The 23,955-nt window shown below is 37.1% G+C and overlaps 1 protein-coding gene across 1 annotated transcript in view; it reads left to right on the top strand.

Annotated features, from left to right (window-relative positions):
- The window catches only part of PIBF1 (progesterone immunomodulatory binding factor 1), a 120,160-nt gene extending 115,068 nt beyond the window's left edge, over positions 1 to 5,092 (top strand). Inside the window, exons 17-18 of the mRNA XM_032207741.1 lie at positions 2,574 to 2,753; positions 4,668 to 5,092. Of these exons, the coding sequence (XP_032063632.1) occupies positions 2,574 to 2,753; positions 4,668 to 4,724 (237 nt within the window). The 3' untranslated portion in view covers positions 4,725 to 5,092. The remainder of the gene's footprint in view (positions 1 to 2,573; positions 2,754 to 4,667) is intronic.
- The last annotated feature ends 18,863 nt before the right edge of the window (positions 5,093 to 23,955 follow it).

The raw sequence follows: 23,955 nt of genomic DNA, 5'->3' as shown, positions 1-23,955 counted from the left end.
ACTGCATTGACATAGAACTGTGGACTTGACATGGTAAAATTGTCCAAAAATTTCAGCCATCCATTTCTCTTCACATCTTCCCTTACTTAGCTTATCCTGAAACTAATACGTCCTACACAAAAGATTATTCCTGTCCATTTTGAACCCTATACCTACTTTCCCCCTTTTTATTTCTGTTCAAAATGGAACAAATCCACATATTTCTCCTATGCACAATCTTCAAACCTTTTGCACTGCTAATTTTCCAGACCGAATTGTCAGCTTTTAGGATTATAAAATAGTATTGAATCAAGGTAATGTGCTAACAGTGCCAGGTATTGCTACCGAATCTTTTAGTATTTAAAAGTGAAGCTAAGAAATAAGATTGTGTTAAGGAGCATAGAAATCTTTAGAGATATGAGTAGAACTACTGCAGTTCGGGACAGAACTTTTTTGTCAATGTTACATGAGTAGAAAACTACAAATCTCTTGCAAGTGCTGTTCCAAATTTCTTTTCATGTGTAGCAGTATACATAGTAGTGATTCTATTGGATTCAGTGTTTCCTGTGGTATTTTGCCAATTTTGTTAAGGTTTTTCTTAGTGAATGTGATTGTGGAACAAATATGAAGGCAGCTTGAACTAAATTCTCATAATAAATTTGGCTGTGATGCCAAATGAATTTATTCATTGTGGGCTAATTTGTCATCCCCACTCCCTGTCATTCCCTCCCATAGTTTCTTATTTGGGAATTCCACTGTTAGAGTGGAAGTTCATACTAGAGCTGACTCTCCAGAGCCTGTTCCAAGTCTGAAAAAAGGCAGGGCTGTCAAGTACAAGACAGACACTGGGAGGAGAGAAGACCTTAGAGTGCTGAGAGGATTTTGATATGAGAGAATTTGACCCTATGCATACAGGTTTCAACTCTGTTTCTGAAATAAATCTGCATGACAGTTTTGAGGTTTTGCCTTGTTCAAACGTGCAGCTATTTGGTTTACAGAATAACCAAGTTTAACTATAGGAACAGCACTTGTTAATGTCAAAACATTGTTTATGTACAATTTAATCTCCTCTGATAGCGTACTTATTTGCTATATACTTGCTTGAGTTATTTTCATCAAGAAATTCTGTCTATGTGTCGCTTTGGCAACATCTTTGCAGAGTTTACAACTTTGAAAAACATGTTGGCATCAGCTATGCAGTCCTTTCAAACAGCTGCTCTGTAGTCATGCTGTTTTAACATGCCATCACACATGGCTGAATTATGCAAATAGTTAATATTAAATGACTGAGATACAAGAACAATTTGTACACTCGATAAAGCTCATCAGTGGAGTTTAACATCCATTCATAGAACTGAATTAGTGTGGGGCATTTTAAAGAGAACAACGTGGTTCTTTTGACTTTAGGTAAAATATTTGTATCTTGTATTAAAGGCAATAATGGACAGAGAGAAGCTATATGTCAAGAATGTTTTAAAAGGCTTTTCTTTTAAGTGTTTATTAATAATGCAATGAAAAAAGGATGTGCATCAATATAACTGGCAAGTGCTAAGAAATAAGTAAAAGCAAACGTTTGCCATTCAGCTATAAAATTGTAAAACTCCTTTGTTTTAAATGAGTTACCCTGTTCTAGTTTAGAGATAAGATAGAATGTTAATTATTGTGATGCTAATCTTTTAGTTTTCCTACTGACTTTGCTGTTCTGGTTCTGCAATAATGAATTGTGAATTACAATCTGGAGGTAAAACAACAGATAAAACACTCTAAATTCTGTAACTTATAGTAATTATACCCATTACATGCTGGGGGAGAGAACATTAGGCACTAGAAGATGCAAGACAACAAAAGAAGACAGCCAATTAAAGTCCCAAAGTATTATGAGTTTTCCTTTCTCCCTTTACGATACCTTTTGAATAATGGATACTTTCAGCTAAGTAGTATGAAAAGGCTGCTTTTTAAGTTAATTCAAATTGTTTATAAAGCAAATTATTAGAACATCCAAAAAAAAAAAAAAAAAAAAAAAAAAAAACCTAAACATTTTCTTGTACTTTTGTTTTTCTCCTCCTATGTTGGAATTTTTTATGTTTCATGAAATTTCTTTTCCACCTGATCCCATTTTTGCTGTAGGTCCTCTTAAGGTTTTTCTCTGACTTTTCTGATCCAGATATAAAGACATATATATTTCTCGTAATGTATTTATAAGGCTTCTGTGCAAGACCTAATGCTTGAAAGCACAATTTGTCACAGTCTTTCACATTAGATTTGTAAACTCTCTCTGCCTGACAAAACAAACTCAAAATAATTATTTTAAATTAAATGAAAGCTTAAGTTAAAAGAGATGCTGGGAGCACAATTAATGATCTCCTTTACAGCATGTAAGCAATACAAAATTGGAGTTGTATAAATCCTATGTGACTTTTTCACTTTCTTACTTTTACTAGTATCCAATTAGTAATCATGTTAATGATGGTCATGCTTGTTGTATTTACTGATCCACTTATATTTAGTTTGGTGAATATACATACATTATTAACAAAATAGGTTCAAATATAATTTTACTGAATAACTTAGTTTTGTCCTTTTGTGGTTTATAGGAACTAGCCGTAATGAAACAGATTCTAATTAATCTGCACGGTAAACACAAGGAACAAAATTTGCCTCAGTCTAATATTGATGTAAAAAGTACGACGGCAAAAAACATACTAAACCCTTTAGTAAAACTGCCACCAGAACATGAAGAAGAAAATATATTTACACCTAAGCCAACGTTATTTGTAAGTACTATACTAACAGTAAGTGCCATAAGCTTTTTTGATAATTTTCCTCACATTTTAGAATGAAAAAAAAAATAGGTTCATACTTCAAGGAGATATATAAATAATTCAGCTTAATATTTGCAGCTCTTTATGGTAATGTTTAATTTTGAAGAGATAAATTGCAGTTTATGATGTTATTTAGCTGTTTGGTAGTTTCTGCATCTTAAGTTCAAAGTAAACAAGATAAAAAAAAGTGATTGTAATGTTAGAATTATTTAGCAAAATTTTAATAGCTACAGAATAAGTATATAATTTTAAATCTACCCTGAGCATGGGTTGAATGTGTACATATATCACAAAGAGCATCGGTAAGAAAATAAACGTATTTATGTATATTCCTGCATATATTATATTCATGTATATGTATAAATTTATGGCCAGAGATTTTATCAGTTCTTTTACTAAAGAACTTTAATAAGTTCTTTACTAAGGTATTACAAAACCCTGTTTTATTCCTTTAGAAACTAAATGCTTGAATTTAAATATTTCAAGTTGCCTGCTTAAGATTTAGTGCTTCTAGTATTTGAAAGCTTCTGAAAAATAATTTAGAAGTTTCTTACTATGAGTATGTCTCAACTGATAAATTTAATAAAGTTACAATGTTGAGTCACAACACAAATCATGACTCAGAGTTACACTGCTTGAGGCTACCTTTAGGGTAGACTGGTTGAATCCACACGAAGTAGAATTCTACACCCTATTTTTTTTTTTACTTTTTTTTTTTTTTTTACTTTTTTTTTTTTTTGTCCAAATATGTATCTTTTGTGATCCAGGATCTGAGTGGTTAATCTGTCCTGTCTTAGGGGTATAAAAATAATGTGGAAATCTAAAAAAAAAAAAAAAAAAAAAAATTGCTTTGGCATGTTTTAATTGTTTCTCTTTGAAAAACTCTATCCTTTTCAGACTTTGGAGTAGGGAACTGAAAATGGGCCAATGGCAGAATTTCTTACTAGATGGGGAAAGAATTTAGTAGTCCTGTGAAGAACCTGCCGATTTCATCCAATTTCTATAATTTTAAAAGTTTGTACAAATAAGCAGATTTATTTTTATAACTGAGAACTTAAAAAAGAGAGAAAGATGGATATTTAAATGTGTTGAGGATCCAAAGCCAGCTGAAATTGAAGATTGACTAGCTATTAAGTCTTGGAAGAAAAGAAATAGCAGACAGAAAACTGAACTAGAACAAACTTAGAGGCAACACATGGAAGAGACAGTACTCAGTAAAGCGCGAGTTTGTAGTGACCTCTGAATACAGAAGAGTCCCTACCTTGTTGCACCTCCAATTTTTATTTTTTTTTTCTCTCTATAACAACCATTGAATTTGTCACAAGAACGTTATGCTATCCTGACTGTGTAGCAGTAGCCCATAGGATTATGAAGGCAAGGAGATGTTGATCACAGATGATTCTCTACAATTAAAATACTTTCCACATCATCAGAAAACTGCTGAGTTCTTTTATTTTGGATTATAATTTTTTAAGAACTATATTTGTGCATGAAGTGTTGGTTAGTTATGGTACATGTAAGATGTCTTTTCTGAGTTCCATCCATTCTCAGATACAAAAGTATGATGATGGTATTTAGAATGAAATCTATTTATGGTACACTCAGCTCATGTTTTCATTGTGATCTCTATTTTAAAACAAATCCTTTATCTTATCCACTTGCTGTTACCTAGAAATAGAGAGGTTTTAATAAACATATATAGTAATAACAACCTAGAGTACATAGTCTTATTTTTAATTTATTTGAATTTGAGCAAAAAGTTAAATTAATGCTGCAGAGGAAGGAAAGAGACTTTAGTGTGGATTGCATGTTTTTGTCTAGACTTTCGCTTTGTCTCACAATTAAGACATCTTTTATTTTTTACAGACAAATACAGAGGCACCTGTATGGTACAAGAAACTGCAGAAGAAAACATCACCGTAACATTTTTCCAAAAATATTCAAAAAAATCCTTCGGGGAGCTTTTCTTTGAAGAAAGATCTTTTCACCATAATTATGCCCTTTTTAGCATAAAGGCAAACAGCTGTTTTGTTTTCAACTGTTATTTAATACCTGTAAAATGGTCTTATGCTTCATAAAATAATTTTTAGATCTGTCACATGAACAAAATGTGTGGAAATAATGCATGCAGTGATTTTACTAATATATATTTGAATTTTAAAAGATAAATAAACACTAGCATATTGTACACACAATCTGGGCTGTTAAATGGTGTCTTATTCAGAATGTTCAAATTAATGCATGCTTCAGGTTTTTTATATTGTTTTTCTTGGACCCTGTGTTTCATGCCACATTCCTTGCAATTATTCTGGCACACAGAAATAAAAAAAATATATATACAAATTAGCATCCTACTTTCTTTGAAGGAAATACATCATGTCAAGTGAAAAAAAAAATATCAGCCTTGATTGGTTTAGTTTGTCAATTAATGTCATTTGTTTTACCAAACAATCATTAAAAATCTTCAGATGAAGGAATAAAATACATCTTAGTTATCAGCTCAGATACTCACTGGGCTAGATACGCTAGCTCTAGTGTAATTGTGTCACTATAAAAATAAAAATGGAACCATGATATGTGAGTGCTGTAGCATGTAACGATGAAATGGACAACTTCACATTTTTAATTGTATCAAAATAAACCCCATCTTCCAAGAATACTGTCTGCTCACCTCTTCCACTGCACTGTCCATTTAGACTGCAGAGAACGTCTCCAATACTTGAAAGCACTTCTGACTGCATATGGTACATTTATATATATATATATGTATATATATCACATAAATATTGATGGCATTGTTTAAGTGACTGCATACTGAAAATATTCGGTACACATCAAATTTCATTTAAGAGGAATATTCCTTTTCTTACCTCCTGTTTCCTTGACAGTATGTCTTCAACTGATTCATTGTTCCTAGCTGGGCATGAACTATATATATACACTACGTTATATACTATATTATACTACAATCTATATGTATTAATATATATAAATATTGAGGTTATGATTGCTACCTATACTTTTATTCTTCATTTTCCAAACATCAGTCTGAAGCAAAGTAATACTTCATCTCCTGCAGGTAAGCTTCAATTCCTCTATTTTTATAATAATAATAATTATTATTATTATTATTATATGCTAATTTTGAGAGAGTAAGATAAAAACACTAGCAATTGCACATCACAGGATTAAAATTTTGTTTCTGTGATTTTAAAATTTTGATTCTTTTGATTCAGGAGGCAAAGTGTGTAGACAGAGGTAATGTCTTACAATAATAACTTGTTCACTGAAAAAAAACAACACTATAGCAATGTTTGGGCTCACATACATATCTGTACAGACATTATTGGATAAACTTTGATTTCCTGAAGTGTAGAGCTTTCTCTAACATTTTTTTTTGTGAACAGAATCATTAACATTTTTGCCTTTCATGTGAAACCACTCCCATATGCAGATATTAATTTTGTAACTGATATTTCATATGATTCACACACAGCCCATAGTTTAACTTCCCAGACTATTCTGCTTGTCTGTTATCACCCAATAATCAATAAATCTAGAACGACTGTGAACTATTCTGAGAAAGATACTAGTAGGAATCCTAAGTATTCACAATTTGTTCTTCTATAGTATCCTTATAGACAAATTGGTGAGATGTGGTCTATAAAGTGGATGGAAATTTGGCTGACACACCAAGCTCACGGAAATGTGATCAGTAATGCAAAGTCCAGCTGGCAAATACTGGCATCCCTCAGCAAGGTCACAGACAATGCCAAATTTGGGGGAGTAGTATATATAGGGCAGGGTCTTGGAGGGGCATCAGCAGGCTGGAAAGATGGGTCAACAAGAACCTTATGAAGTTCAACAAAGGTAAATACAGAGCCCCACCTCTGGGATGGAATAACCCCATATGCCTGATTAACTGGAAGGCATCTTGGCAGAAACAAACCTCAACATCCTAGTGGACAACAAACTGAACATGAGTCAGTAGTATGCCCTAGCAGCAAAGGGGGCCAGCCGGATCCTGGTCTATATATAACAAGTATATAAAGTATACCCAGCAGATCAAGGGAAGTGGTTTTTCCCTTCTGTTTGGCATATGGGAGACCACATCTGGAGTATTAGGTCCAGTCTTGGGCTTGTTCATGACATTGACAGATGGAAACATATGGACATATGGAAGACATCGATGGTGATTCAGCAAGATGATTTGGAGTACATTGATAGAGAAGGGGAGGGTGAAAGAATTAGATCTGCTGAGCCTTAAAGGGCTTGGAGGGTTTGTGGGGGTCTCCAACTTGTTGTGGTCTCCAGCTACCTAATGGCATGGTACAGAGACAACAGAGCCAGACATCTCTCATAGGTGCAAAATGATGGGCTAAGAGGCAATTGACACAAGATGTAATGGTAGAAATTTCAACTGGCTATCATGAAGAATGTTTTTGCCATGAGGGTGGTCAAACACTGAAAGAGAGGTGGTAGAATATACCTTGGAAATACTCAGAACACAACTGGACAAAGCCCTGAGCAACCTGATATAATGAACCTGCCTTTGGGTTGGACCAGATGACTAGTTTTCAGAATTCCTTTCCAACTTAAATTACTCAGTGGTAACGTTTCTAAATATACTAATACAAGACAGGGACATTACTTCTTACCACAAGTTTAATCTTTCTGTGGAAATAAAATATGCAAAAACGTTGTGGTACTTCCAAAATGAAATGTGCTTTGTAAATTTCTGCATTCTGCAGCTGCCTGATTTCTAGGAAGGCTGACAAAATATTGTACTGATTTATGGTGAAATTATGTTGACATTTAAACAGTTCTTCAGATGACAGTGACATATTTTTTTTTAAGTAATAACAAACTCCTTGAAATTTGCAAAAATAAAAGTAATCTGTTAGCATATATTGATAATTCGTAATGCTCTTGGTAGGTTCTTGTAATCCCCAATCAATATTTACATTTTTTTTCCTATTGAAGACTCTGTATTTTTCCTGTGTCTCAACATTAGATTCTAAGACTATAGTTAATTATCTAAGAGGAGACCTTCTGAGCTTTGCTTGTGAAAGCTAGAATGTCACTTAAATATGACTATTCAAACATGAAATGCCCTGCAGCAAAAAATTAATAAATTTTTTTACTCTTTAAATAATGAAAATGTTCAGTTGCATTACCTGTACAGCATTTTTACTGATGTTATTTCCCACAAGCATATTTGCAAAATGAATTACTCCAAAATTATTCTTCATGAAATGGTCTTTTCAGATTCCCATTGTAGTAGGTCTTGTGTCAATGAAGTATGAGTCAAAGTAGTGAAGTAAAGATAAATGTTTAAGGGTAGTCATGCATATAAGCAACTTGTGACTGAAGTGCCCAACCCACATAATCACCCTCAGTTCCTCTTTTTCAAACCAAAGAGAGAAAAGAAAGAAAAATCTCTATCCGCTATGACATTTTTTAGTACAATATGTTGCTGTTACTTAAGTGTGAAGTTTCGTAAGTATATGGTTTGAACAGGAAAGAAGGAAGGACAGTTGGTTTGGAGCAGGTTAGGATTTTTATTTTTTTTTTTTAACAGTATAACTGCTTTCTCACATTTTTCTCACTTTGTTGGAATCAAAGACACTTCTAAAGAATCATGGAAATCTCTTGTTCAGGGAAAATAAGTTGAAAATATAAAATTGAAAATAAATAGAAAATAAAATTATAATATATATATATATATTTTATTTTTTTTTAATAAGGACCTAAACATTTAAAGTGTGCTGCTGAATCCAGTGGTCATACCTCGCTGGCACTGTAGTTTCTAAATACTTTCTCTGCAAAGAAATTATATGTCATTGGGATTTGCAGTCTTGCTCCCCTCTGAGGCTTTCTGTGCAAAACAGTGATGTAACCTTGGAAAAGAGGAACAACTGCAAATTTAATATTTGTCGGTATCTCTGGGATAAGATTTGCTACCCCTTAGACTTTAACTTATTTTCGAATTCAGGTATCATTTTATGTGATATCTAGTTCCAGCAGAAAGGAACACTAACTCTGCTAAACCTCTGACATTTCCAGATGACCAGGTAGACTTTTTTTTTGCTCCTGGTATGTGTTCATCAACTTCCATGCCTTCGGAAGGCACAAGGCAGAGAGCTGGCTTGTGCCTTCCTAGAAATAGCATAGTACTTTTAGGAGAAGTATTTATGATGTTGCGTAAATACCTCAATTGTCATTCTGCTTGAAAACGGATTTATATACAACAGCTTGAGCCTGCAACATCCTGTCATCTTCCAGGCCACTCTCATTAGGGAGGTCTACTGAGGAAAGGATTTATCTCCATGTTAACATTGCATTTAATAGAACACATGCCAGACTTTGCTGAGTCAAAGAAGTATATCCCTGGAATTTTTGTGTACCAAAGCATATAGATGATCAGTATTCATTCTTGACCTCTGAAAATGAAATGAGTATCTCTAGAAGATTAAATTTTGCTTAGTGTCTTTGGGCAATATTATCCCCATCTTAAATTCCCAGGGTTGGCTGGGAACTCTTGACCTTTAAAATGCAAGCTTCCATAGCTTAATAAGGCAGTTACACTCGGGGTATTTCACACTTAAGCCTGACAGCAATCAGCAACAATGCAAGATGCTAACTCTTAGGAGACGGCATTGCTAGTGCAGTGGTTGAAAATTACAGAGGAGTGACAGTGTTGCAGAAGGTGACAGCGATGAGGAGAAGCAGGTATGGGTGGCTCTCTGCAGATGTTAGACCCTCGGCAGCTCTTTAAGCCCTCTGCTGACAGCACTAGAAGCACCAACTCTGTTCCACAGTTAATTTTTCAGAGTTCCCTGGTTTTCCTCCCTCACTAAGAAGTTTTGTATAATACTAGATGCCTCTCAATTAACTGTAAATAACCCTCCCCCCCTTTTTTTTTCCTTTTTCTATTTTGAGAGTCTCCTTTTTCTCAGGACATTGGAACTGGGTTCAAATAAAGGGTGAATTTTAGTCAGCTTATCCTTTAAAGAATGAAGAGGACAAAAAATTCATCCCCATGAAAGCAAGAAACTGCAGAAGTATTAAATGCAAAAAGTTAGGATTGATCATGGAAATAGCTTTTACTCAGAAACTTACATGTTTTCATAGACTGTGCCCTTTTTGAAGATACTACAGAAATAACCACTGTAGAAGAGAATGCTGCTTTGATTGAAGCAATAGAATCAACTTTGTTTGACCATGAATAATTGAAGTCTTTGTGTTAATGCTTCTTTTAAGGAGTAGTGGATCAGTAAATGTAACTTAATTGCAGGAAAAGTCTTATGGATGGAATTTATGACTGCATTTCAATGAAAGTCTTTTCATTTTTCCTTCTTGGTTAAATAGAAGAAGGATTACTTAGATTATTCAGTCTTGCAGCTGAAATGGTTAGCAATTCCCAATGCTCCTTTTTATCGTGATTTTAGAGATACATATTGTGGCATGCAAGACTTTCTCTTTTGCTTTCTTACTCAGTTCTTTAGAAGAACATGTTTCTTTGTGTATTATTATTAGGTAAAGCCTGGCAATGTAGTGCTTGACTTTTATAAGGAAGTTGTCAACTAGAATTTATATGTGGTTTTCAAACAGGATTGTTACCTAAGTGCAGTGGCCCTTTGTAAATGAAAGAGCTGGAAATAATCCCAATGAGTTCTCTGAGACCTTGAGAGAGGGTCTTTTCTGTGCCCAAATTTCATATGCTCCCCACCACTGGTACAGAGCCACACGTACAGGAGACTTGTCACTCTGCGCTTCTCAGGCCTATGATTTCCAAGCCCAGACAGCTCCCAGTGCCAGTGAGTGGAGCCACGTAAGCAGAGATTCACAAGTTGTCACCCAGAGCTGTGTGTAAGATGTTCACACAAACACTAATAGCACTCATCTCTTCCGTGATGCTGTGAGAACTGTAAGCAAGCAAAAAATACAGCATTTTGGTGCAGTCTATTCATTGGCCACCTTTTCCTTCTTGGGAGTTAAATTATTTTAGTGTATAAATAAAATCTGAGACAGTCTTCATTCTTGGTCATTCAAAAGGAACCATGCAGCAAGTCCTGTGAGGATGGCTAAGTCCTTTCTTTCAGATACTTCATCAGAGATCTCTGTGTTCAGATCTCAGGTACTGATCAGACAACTCTTAAGAGACCATCAGGCACCACCGCTTACACATTAATCTTTATTTTATTAACTTATTACTTAAATACTAAGTCAAAAAAAATCCACTTAGTATTTATGAGTAAAGGGGTACGTGCCTGAAAGTAACAAAGAGCAGTAAAGGGAATAATATGTCAATGACTCGATTCTTACTGAATTAGCACATTCCCTGTCATTTTGTGTAATTTCTTTCATTATTGCAGTAATTAACTTTGCAGAATTGCATTTGTTCCATTCAGGAGGGAACGGAGAACAATAACAGTGTTTATCAGCAGCAGGAGGGAGCTTACCTTTCTTTCTCAACTTCTCAAAATCTCTGCAGGCTAATCTTAAGGCACAGCTAGGGTGCCCTCCTACACAATGGAGCCTGTCTGAAACCTCCCTTAGGGAAACCAAAGTGAGCTGATTAGATCTGTTGTCAATGAAAACAGAATATCCAATCCTATGAAATATAGCGGTTTTGCATTCTGACGTGCCATTTCAAATCTGCCCAAGCTGAAACCTTTGTCATAGTTTTACACTGTGATAACAGTTCTGAGGTCACTGAATGACTTGAAAACAAGGAAAGAGCATTTTCAGTCTATTAAACTCTGTGAAAGTACAGAGAAAGAAACGATGTAAAATTCTTGTGTTCCTAATTGTAGTAACATCAAGAATCTTTGATAATTCTCTATTATTTTGGAAAGTGAAATATAGGTATACAAATCAGATTATTGCTTCTAATCACATTTATTTTTAATTCAAAGCAAAAAAAAAAAAAATCCTGTGAACAGACATGTTTAAGTCGGTTATGAACGAAATGCAAATAAAGCGTCTTGAAATTAATTTCATTTAAGAATGTAAAGGCTGCTGTACTGCATCATCTTTGTGGGTGTGTCTGATCTACTGTCCTGTCTCCAAGAACTGTCAGTTTCATGATGGAAAGGTGCAAAGTCGCCATGGGCAAAGAGTAGATTGTAGCATATTTACTGATTTGAATGATAGTCCTAGTATTCATAAAAATGTGTAGTTTCTTTAATTTGAAAGCTTTCAGATTTGTTGGATGTCACTGGAGACAGGAATACCTGATCCACTTTCTCACATATTTTTATTATTGTGTTTTCAGTTATTCTTTCATTGAAGAGATTTTCTGTGTTCTTTACTCTCATAGCTCCTATTTAATTTATGAAAACATAAAGATTTAATTGTAAGGTGCTTAAAACTCTGCTTCAGTGCCACTCAGCCATGAAGGTACCAGAAGTACAGGTCTCAGTGACCACTAGGATGTGTCCTAGGATGATGCCAAGTGTCCTAGGATGATGCCAAGTCCTACAGTAGGGCTGTACACAGGGAGATGACCATACTCACAGTGCTTCATTCTGCACAAAATGCTGACTGTGGGGTTTGGCAATAAGAACAAGTGTGAGTCTGAACATCTATTGAACCAGAAAGCAGAACCTGTTTCTCCTTATGATCATTATTCTAAGCACTAAGCTGTAGCTGATGCTTATGTTCTCCCTCTTCATGGGATGTTCACTGATTGAATACACAGTGGAAGAGTCTAAACAGACCCGGCAAAGCTGTTGGCTTTCCAGCAGGCTATAGCAGTAATGCTGCTTCTATAGGAAACTGAGTATGTTCCTGTTTTCCTCAGACGGGATTGAATTTGAGCCATCCCCTTGAGTGTTCACAGAAGTTAATTTTTGGACAAGATAATGACAGGAATGTTTCTGTCCTTCAGCTTTGAAAAGAAACAGACAACACAAAATTCAGAGCTTCCAGTCTATTGGTTTGAAGAAGCACCTCCTACAGACTGTGTAGCACTGACAGGGTACTGAGGTTAATAGATGCCCCTTCCTTCTTCATTTTCTGTTGTCTACTTCAAATGTCCCATTTTGCCAGTTTTTATTTATCCCATTCTTAGGCACCTAACTTTGTGAAATAACAAAGAACCTTGGACAAATTTTAGAGAGTGAATATGGACAGCATGACTGCTTCAACACTTCACTTTGCAAAGCTTAGCACTTACTTTTCAGTTTTAGGACACCAGTAAAAGTACATGTAATTCAATACAGCAAATTTTGGAGCCATAGCATTTGCTGGAGAGTGGATATTCTAAAACAAAAAGCTTTAATGTTTAACAACGTCTTTGTAGAGGGGAATTCCTTAAGTTGCATAACTCAGTGTGAATAGGCAACTTGTTCAGCCCTGGCGATGATTACTTAGCTTTCCGTGAGCAGTGTTTTCACTCTTGCATTCAGAGCAGAGGCAAGCAGGCATTGCATCATACTGTCTGTCAGCGCAACATTTCTGAAAGAAAAACTGACATGAGACAAGTTTAATGATACCACAATGTCCCTGGGATCAAGAACATAGAGCTTCTTAAATTAGATATCAGGAAAGCTTATTGCCACTGTTTCATACGATAAATAACCTCACCTGGACTGGAAATGCTGCAAGGGATCATTGCAAAGTGCTCCTGCTGACAGAGCACAGGGGACCAAGCTGGTCTAACCCCACCGTGATTAATAATTATCTCATACATGAATTTCACTATGTTCAAGTAATTGTTTTAATGTAAGATTTCAAATAACAGGGATGGATACAGATGTGGTATTGATGAAAGCCAGTTTGTGCAATTGCAACCTGCTCTATTCACATGATCTGAATGCTAACATGAAGCAGAAGAGTTAACATCCTCTTTGTCCCTTCCACTTTTACTTCTTTCCCCTTTCAGTGAAGCCATATCTGAATTCAAAACTTAGAATTTGAAAAAGTGTAGTGCTGCATTGTGAAATGCTTTAAAACATGTAGAACACGACATGATTTTTATTGTGTTCCAACCAAAGTGTATGTTTTAATATTAGTTTTTTTTCTCCTGTACATAAAATGTGTGTAAAATACCGATATATATTTCTTTATTCAGAGGTTACATGTGTTTATGTCATAGTATCTTAGGCACTTTGTAGCCCATAGTGCGTGTGCCAGCTTTATGAACTACTAGGCCTTGCTCTTGAATTGCACAGAAGCAAGGTTTTCTAATCGTTTAAAAGAAGCTTTGCATTTGTTAATCTACAAAGTTATCAATATGCAATCTAGAGAGAAAGAAGCCTTGTTTTGTTAAAAGAGTGAATCAGCTTCTCTCCTTTATCTTATTTATATCTTCAAAGCAGCACAGGGATTAAGATGTATTGTTAAGGTCTTGCCTCATCCAACTTGCTACATTAGTTATGAGTTCATGCATACGCTGTGTCCATAGCTTTACCAAGCATGCGATGAGCTGGTCAGGTAAACACATCTGAAATGGGCTATACATTCATGGAGTGCAGTTTTCCATGTCATAACACAATAGACGTAGACTAAGCTTTCATTAAGTCATGCAGCAAGAATACGTAAGGCCCAAACATGAACATTCTGTGTCAATATATTAACAAAGTGTTTGATGTTCTTCTCACTGAAAAATTACTTTCTTCTGTTCTTCAGGCCTGAAATATTTTGAGAAAGGCTGAAAATCACAGGGAAAAAAAGCAACATTGTGCTAAGCAACTGTTTAGATATATTGTATATTATTTAACTCAATATACTATTTAATATGCCTGAGAACTGAAATTAAAAACATCCTAAAGAACCTTGAAATTGAATGCATCTGGAGCTCATTGGAATAATGGGGAGTTAGACAAACTAAGGTGATATCTGTAATACTGTTCTATATAATTAGACATCTCACTTTTTATAACATATTATTTACCCTTTTTTTTTTTTTTTTTTTTTTTTTAATGGACATATTAACTTACATTCCTTATTTGTGAAGGGGGCTGTTCCTGTGTAGATGCATTTGGATAGACGTATGTCGGTTTTAAAGCCCTGTTGTGAACAGGCTTTTCAATCACTGATAATCACTGTCATTTTTCCCCACCATCTTATTTCCAGATTGTTCCAGTGCTGGCAAATTGGTCGTTTTCTGACCGTGCCTTACCTAATTAAATGAAACTAGACAAACTGTGAGGAGGCATTGCTTCCTTGATGGGAGGAGTTCATCACGAGGCAAATAGAAACCATGAAGGAGGATGCAGCTGTGCCTTTTCTTTACGTTACATGACTAGAAATACCAAAATTCCCCCATTCAGCAAGCTGAACATAGTCATCATCTCTGCAAGCCCTCAAGTGAACAGGAGGTAAGACTTGTGATGGTGTGCAGCCACGTTTTATCAAGGCTGATCAGCTTCTTCAGAGTGGAGGACTAGGATCTCTGGGGTCAGTAGCGTTTGGTTCATTCATCTTTGGTATTGGCAAACCAAGCCCCTGTGATGGCCACTATACACAGCAGCAATTACAGTGAGTTTTTAGCTTCACTGGCAAATCCAAACACATTCTCCGACTTCTGGAGTTTTGGCTAAGATGAGCATTTTAAACAGTCTGATCACACAGTGACATTCCTTTTCTATGGTGTGATTTGGGGTGAAAAATTGGGTACACTTTCAAAAAGCTTTCCAAGGAAACACCTGATGCATCCTTCTACTCCAGTCTGAGGTAGGCTTTTGTAATGTCTACTTTGCTTTTATCCTTCCTGACAAGTGACAGCTAGTTATTCTGCTCACTATTGAAAGATGTTTCAAGTGCCTTCAGTAGAGGTCAAAGCTCACAGTCTTTAGGCAGATGCATGGAAAATCGGTACGTAGTATTGACATTTTTGGAAACTATTTGCTGTTCTTAAACTTCCTCTTTTTTCAAGAAATGTCAATCAAGCTACCAGGATATGTTGAAAAGTGTAATGGTCATCTGAGTTACTACCCTTATCATTAAGCAAGAAAGAGCCCTGTCGTAATTTTAATATCCCCTAACTGAAAATCTGTCTTTTGCAGCTGCTCCTCATAGCAGAAAAGCTAGTTGGTTTTGTTTCGTTTTGTTTTGTTTTCTCCCACCAGTGACATACCATTAAGTAGATAGGAGATACTGCCTAATTCTTTGTGTTGAGTTGGGCTGGCTCCTCTGAACAGATGATGGAATTGGGGTGCACAACAGCAAAAATGAAGCAGCAAAACCACGTTACAGGTTTACATCTAAATCAGGAATTCCTGAGCTGTTCTGCACATGTTAGTGGTCTATAAGCTGCTTTAGAGTGGTTCTCAAATACTAACAAAAAAGATTAATTCCATCAGAACATAAATAGTGATACTCAAGTAAACTCAGTTTGGGAGACATGATCATCATTAAAATTCTCTTGGTTTAACTCCAGCCATTCAACTTCCACCCCTGGTAGATCTTCATCTGATAACTCAAATAATTCATTGTCACTGATTTTCCTCTGCTTAGGCATCTATATTGTGCATAATTTTTAAGTATTTCCCAAAAAGTTCCTTCTAAAGCAGTAGCTATCTGTCTGTGAGCTTCTGTTACTCCATGAGGTATAACAAAGAAGGAGAGCAAGCCTATTGGCAATACATTTCAATCCTTTATACAAGATATATATGTATATATATTTAATATTTATTGAAAACTAGATAAATAAATAAATAAGATGGGGCTGTAAACAGGAAAGATGGAAAACTGCGTTCCTAAAATGAGCACCTAAATTTACTGCATGGCCACTACCTTCAGAGGGAATTAGCCTACGTCTGGAGGCCTACCTGTCTCCATTGGCTAGCCACAGAAAATTTCACTGAACAACTGGGTGCAAGCTTAACAGACAAGTATGAAGAATGGATTTCAGCCCCTCTTGAGCTGTGGATGTGAAAAAAAAATAAGTGTTTCGGTAAAACACCCTCACTAGTGCCTCTTACAGTATAATCTCTGTACAATTACATGAGTTTCATCTGGTTAGGCATCTAAGTTTTACATCCCCACTGTCCACCTGAGGAATCACCTTGAGCTAACTAGCCATTATTAAGCCCAGGTCCTTTCCATGTCTTCATCTACATCTATACTGGAAGATGAATTGTTTAGCAGGATCCAGCATAACAATGAACGGTTTGTTGTTTAAGTAGGCAGGTTTTCTACCTTCATTATTTATTTCTCCCCCACTCTTAATCTTCTCAGCAAAGTTGATCAATTAGTATATTTTCTTTTAAGCCTTTAAACGGAGGGAAATAGCAATATTGTATTTAAAAAAAGAGACTTGCTGTTTAGCAATTCTAGCCAAAAATGTTGAGTTAAATCAAGCAATACGCTTTACAGAAATGTTTTGCATAAACTCTGCTATCTTTTGCAACTTTATTCAAGCTAGTATGACAAGGTCTTGTTTTTCATAAGCACATACTGACTGCCCTAATTTTATTATCTTTCTACATTAATAAATCCCTGCACTGATTATTAACGTTAAGCTGCTCAAAATCAATGTCACAATGCAAACTTATAATTACCTGCATCATTCCATTTACATTTTCTTTTAAGTATTGGTTCGAACTCTAGCTTTCTTAACAGTCTTCTGGAATATGTCTAGTGTTCTAACAATTACTGAATATTAATCCTGAAAGCTCACTGACCAGCTCTTTTAAAGTTCTTGGTGTGAAGTTATCCAGACATACCGATCTAAGAACATTAATAGTAGCTGTTTTAATGTGTTCTTGAATTACTGTTGAAATGGAAAATATTTTGTCATTATCATTTGATACAAATATATTACCTACTCTTTTCCCAAACACGGCACAGGAATATTCAGCGTGTTTTTTTTCTGCTTGCTTATCAACATTCTACATTTCTTTGTCTAAAAACAGACACGGTAGAATTTCTAGTACACTTCGTGAATTTTTTTTTTAGATCTTCTTTTCAACACAGGTCATTGACTTCTTAGGTATTTTTTTCTTCTATATTATTTTTCCATAATCACTACTGTCAGATTTATATTCACTGTTACTATTTATTATTATTATTATTATTATTTGTTTGTTTGTTTCCCCAGCTGTTGGGTGTTTTTATTTACAACTGCTTTGCAAAATCCCCTCTAAAGAGGCACAAAAGGTTGTTCTTTTGAGGAAGGGATTTTTTTGTCTGTTGTTGTTTGTTTGATTGTTTGTTTTTTAATTAGCTTCTCTGGTATTGTAGACTTTAAGGCTTGTATTCACCTCGTTCAGATTCTGCCTAATTATTCAGTGTTTACTAATCTGGCCTACTCTTTCAGTGTGTAGAATTAGCCCTTTAAAATCATGAAGGTGAAAGCTTTATGTTTCAGTCTTCTCTGCTGATTACAACCAGCATGATTAAATAATCATTTTGTGATGTTCACCAAAAATGTCTGGGTTTTGGATTGGTTACCAGATCTGAGGATTATAAACTTGTCTAGTGCACGATTCTCCTACGCTGGTTGCAAGATTATTTTGAGTACAGAGACTACTTAATTTTAGAAATTGTTAAGACATTGACACCAATAGCATGAGCTCTCCTGCTTCACCACTAAGGGAACAGGTACATGACACACTGAAATTCAGGTCCTCGCTCTGAATATAGCAATTCAGATATCACAGGGAACATAGTCACACTGGGTCATCAGCTTGTCTGGGTAGCCAAAATGGTCCATCATGGTCACTTTAAGGCCCCTAGCATTGCAGCAAGCAGCACACTGTGTTGTGCAGATATTATGCTCCCAAGTCCCCAGGATCTTCCTTCTGCACATTACAGACAGTTGATTAAGGAGCTTATCCTTTCTTCCCCTACTTGAAAGAATGCAGCATAAGAGGTGAAGGAATTTTTTCTGACCACATCCCTTAATTATTTGTGTTCTCAACATCAGGATTTAGTTCCAAATGAGTGTTCGCTGCCCTACCTTATTATGCTAAGAGGTTCTTAAACAAGTATTATGTCATTGCTTTAATGCCCTCCTAGCCTGTCTAGTCAGACCATCCCCTCTGCCATGTCCGAGTCTGTAAAAGCTCCATCTCCCAGCTGGTGGAGCAGTACTTCACAAAACCCAAACCATTCTACAGCACTTCTCTAATCGGGAGACTTCAGCCAAAACATGCAAGCATGCCCATCTTACAGCGTTAGTGTTTGCTAACAAATTTTCAGCATAAACACTCTGGAGCCAGAAATGCTGTCTTTAGTAGTAAAGAATGTGGTTTTGTCTCATATTCAAGCAGTTAAGCAGCAGTATAGGACCACCCATTGCTAACAAATGTTGCCAACAGCACTTGCTTTTACAAAGCAGGTAGCCTCAGCATGCCTGAGGTGAGGCAGAAGAAAAGGGTGGTGGTAGTTTCTAACAAAATTTGAAGTGATGGACAAACCACCTTTCCAAAAATCATAAATGTTATTCTCTGAGTATGTACTTTAATTAATCTTGTGTAATTATACTTCGTACAGATTTCCATCTGGACTAATAGTACATAAATAATTAAATGACATGCTTAAGGAGCATGCTGTTGTAGTTTCTGGCCCTGCTATGCAACAAGTCAGAGCTGAGAAGCTGTATGACAACCGATGAAAATACAGGAAACACTCGTGTCTTACAGCTGAGTCAGTGACCTGTTGTTCTCAAAAAAGCCTGTTGTAATAAACAGTCTTCAGTTCTGAAGTACATCAAGCCTATAAAGGTCACAAATGGGACTGGAAAAAATAAAGGATTTTGCTGCACTTCCTCTTCTTAAATGGGCTGAAAACACTTGAAATGTACCTGAAACCAAGAGATCTGTGGCTGTTACCTAAAGTTATGAAGACTCTTTAAAATCTGAGTAAAGATTGAGTTCAGCTACTGAGTAAGATGTCTTGTTTCCTCCAGACAGGTTGATGATTCTTAATCCAAGAATTCAAGTAATGAGCAGTTGAAGTTTCCATCTTGAAGCATCTGTTCCGCCAAGTCAGCACTGGCCTTGATAAATAGCAAATCAGACTGATGCATGCAAGTGTATACACACATGCTCAAGTTAAACTTGAAGGAAAATACTTGAACAGATCTTTGCATAGACAGATTTATATAATTAATCTGTAATTAGGCTTTATACAGTGCAGACTGACTCAGGTCAAAACACAGAAAATGCAGACATGGTAGGATCTTTACCTGTTGCTGCAAAAATAAAAAATAAAAATCAAAGGTTATTTGTGGGTAAGCACACATACCTGCATTTAGTTGTCACAGACCTTCACTGGTATTCTAACTTACTAATTTTACATTGAAAGAAAAATATGTTTAGCTAAAGGATAAAAACAAACCACAAGTACAACTGCATCTGGGTGCTTTTAGTAATCTTAGTCAACTTCAAACATTGAGTTTTGCCTCATTTTTAAACTGTGCAAAAGAGAAGCTTGCATACATCACTTGTTTTATATTTGCCTTTACTGAGCTTTGCGATGGTGATCCCCCCTTGGCCTGTAGAATAGAGGACTTGGTTGTTTTGCAGTGTTTATATCTTTATATTCTAAAAAGTAGTCAAATCCAGCTCTCTAATGCTGGAGTCACTCAATTCAGGAGGTTTCTACCTGACAAGATGTGCCAGTTCAATTCCAGCAATGAAAAATGCCAAGCTGGTTTAGAGAAGGTGCTCTCCACTCCAGGCAGTGTGGTAGAGTGCCTAAGGACTCATCTGGGAATGGGAAGGTTTTACACAACTGTCCTAGGGTGTACAGAGGGATTGAGAACATGAAACTTATTGTCTATACGTGCTTCACACTAAAGCATTGTCAAAGGGGAACTAGAGGTATTTTCCTGATAGTAAGTCTTTGCACATCAGGGCAGAAATCTGGAAGTGGGTGACTAGTGAAATGTAAGGAAGAGAAAGACGTCAAGATGAAGTGTTTTTTTTGTTGTTTAAAATACCTGCCTGAATTAATTAGGAAGTGCCATTTTCTACTTAGGAAGAATATCCTTTTTTCACAGTATTCTGTGTAAAGTGAAATGAAAAATGGCAACCTGTCTTGCCTTTGAGGAGGTGAAGGGAACACCTTTGCAAGCTAATCCCGAAATGGCAACAGATAAAGGTACACAGCAGCAAACTATCATTTCATGATTTTCCACGTTCACTTTAACAGAAAGTCACCCTGCTACATTCCTCGTTGTGGTGGTGCTGTATTACACAGCGCATGAGTGGCATTCGCAAAGCCTGTCATGACTTAAGATGGTACCTCCTGGCTCCAGCGATCTCGTGTTCACTGGAAAGCTAGAATGAGACGAATGGCTTTCTCGAGGTAAAAGGATCACGCTTGCTCCCTTTTGAAAACCGAAAGAAAAGTGAGAAGACATTTTATTCCCTTGGGGAGATGGATTCTAATGGGAGGCCAAAAGCAGGTGGCTACCGACTTGTCAGGAAGGAAATTTACTTCCACTTCTCTAGTAAGTTTACATGAGAAAATGAAACGGGTGTTTTCTGACTCAGGACGGGCCTCTGAATACGCTAAGAGCACCCGAAATTATGATCAGACAACTTCATGTGGCCTAAAGTCTGTCTCAGTTGATATCCTCAGGTTTCCCTCACCTCATCGTTACAAAACACCCCATCCAAGTCTTTCCACCCCTCCCCTCCACTCCAGTGCTGGCCCCTTTCCTTCTCGCCGGCACAGGGTCCCTGCCTAAAGGTGCACCTCATGCAGCTGATGAATTGGTTAAAAAGGTAGATGTTTTTTAGTCTCCATCCCTTCCATCGGTCCTGAACTCCTCAGCCCCAACCGCTCTCCCACAAGGCAGTGCTGGGCTCCACCACCGCCAAACACCGACCGCCTGGGACCTGACATTTGTTCTTGTTTTCTCCTGTCTTCTCTAATGGGTACAGCACTACTAAGCGAAGAGGAATGCAAAGAACAAGGGAGTTCAAAGCAATCGAGTCTACATTCATTGAGAATGTCTGGATCCTTGCCCGCCCAGAACCTGGAGCATTTACATAGTTTCAGAAAGTTTAACCCTTTTTCATTAAACCCAGCAATGTTCTTCCCAGCGTGGAGCGTTGTGCTTCTCTTATCAGTGACTAAACACATCGGAAGGCGTCCTTCACAAATCCAGCTCCAGGCACTCACCATTCTGCGTTTTATTTCCCAATTTTTCTCTGTGGGACAGGAACTTAAGACCTGGAGTTCTCTGTTGTAAGATGCTCAGAGAACTGTGTCATGGGGGAGCAGGGGATCGCTTACAGTAATTCCCAAAAGCTCCGGCCAAAGTTCTTGCTTACACGATGGAGCTGAGCTGGGTTTAAAAGAGCTTACTCTTTTTTTTTTTTTTCTTTTTTTTTCTTTTTTTTTTTTTTTTCTGCAAATTTGTCTGCTCAAGTGTAAACTCACTTCTGGCTCTGCAGAATCAGAGAAGAAACAGAGACATTCAGAAATGATTATAACAAGAAACTTGTATTTTTTTCTGATGATTAATTCTGAGCAAACTACTGTTCAGTTTTATTTAGGAGATGATGTTAGTTGGCAGCTTATTACGGACCTTCAATTTGTGAACAATATTTATTTGTTGAAAGAGGTATAAAATCTAGTAATAGTGGAAATCCTTAAAACAGGCTATCAAATCATTTTTGCCTGGACCTAAGCATTTATTTAGACTATCTCTAAGCTAAATAGCACAGCACTGCATAGGTCAGATAAGCAGCAAACCTGAGTAGGAACAAGAGTCGATCCGACTTGCCTGTTTAATCGTTAGTGACAGTAGGAATGCTAAAATAAAGATTGACCCTTTCAAAACTGCCTACTCTTTAGTAACCTTCCATCGACTGCTGCTTGACAGAAGACTGTAGGACCGGGCCCCTCATTAGGGCAAAAACATGGAGATGGGATTGGATTTGTTTACCTGCAGTTCAGACCTAACTACATCCTTTAAAAAAAAAATAAAATAAAAAATTGAAGACATTCAGCGCTGCTACTGAAAATGTTTAAGTATACACAGAGCCTTACTCGGTGATACCGCCCTAATTAAGCTGCCAAAGCGTCTGCCAGAGCAGGCCCTTTATAAATGTACATATATAAAACAAAGCAAAACAAAAAAACAATTTTGAAATTATCTGTTTATCATTCATTTAATCAGACGGAGGCAAAGCGTGTAATTAAAGTGTGCAAGTCTCAGAAACATTTCAGTTACTACAGCCATGCAATTTACATAAATGTCTGAAAGTTACGGGTGTATGTGCTCCGCCAGATGCTGCCTAGCCCCGCGATCCCGCTGGTCTTCTAGGAGAATTACAGCTGAAATAAGGTGCAGACAGCACATTTTTAAAGTTGTTACAGAGCAGTCTGCCCCAAACTTGTCATTTCCGAGGGTCACAACCGCACTCGGGAGCCTCGCAGGGAGAAAACAGGGTTATGCGAGCGGCATCGCACAAACCCCAAACGAGACCTGTTTGCTAAAACACCTGTTTCCAGGCTGGAATGGAAAAAAAAAGAAATGCTGGCGATGAGTCCTGGAGAAAAGGACGCTGAAGTTAACACACTGTATGAGCTGAATACGTGCTAGCAGTGGATGGAAATCAGTCTGTGCTACTTTTAGGGCTGCGTTGACGGGAGCAGCCAGACCCACGTTAGCAGCAAGGAGCACCAAGCAGCTACACGCTGCTCGCCAGCCGCTTCGTGCAGTAAATGCTGTGCTGCGCTCCTCCTGGCTCCCTGACTGGCCTTCTGCAACAGCCTCCTTGCACGGGCTGGGAGGCGTGCGAGGCTGCCCAGGGAAAAATGCTATTTATGTTTTTGCCCTGGAAAAAGAGCCCTGTCTGTGAATGACAGGGGCTGGATGTGGGGAGGGCAACATTTCTCCAGACCCGGAGATTCCCTCCGTGCAGACCGGGACCGCAAGGCAACACAAGGGTGGAAAGGTTTGGGTGTTTTTTTTCCTTTTTTTTTTTTTTTTTTTTTTTTTGGTAGGCTGTACTTTTCCCAGACGGTGTGAAGCCTCTGTGGCTGTGCAGCAGGACGGTGTCCCTCCTTCCTTCTCCTCCTCCTGTGGCGAAACCCGAGGGAGCCCAGCTCGCTGGCCGGCCCCTGCAGCGGCATCGCTCTGCGCCCAAACCACACCTCAAAACCAGCGCGCGGACAGAAACTCGCCTTGTCCCAGAGGGGAAAAAATAATCACAGAAAGAGTAAAAAAGGGGTGAGA

This window comes from Aythya fuligula, chromosome 1 (genome assembly GCF_009819795.1).
Source record: "Aythya fuligula isolate bAytFul2 chromosome 1, bAytFul2.pri, whole genome shotgun sequence".
NCBI lineage: Eukaryota > Metazoa > Chordata > Aves > Anseriformes > Anatidae > Aythya > Aythya fuligula.
Note: the sequence above shows the minus strand (reverse complement) of the source record. Positions and strands in the feature narration are given on the sequence as shown.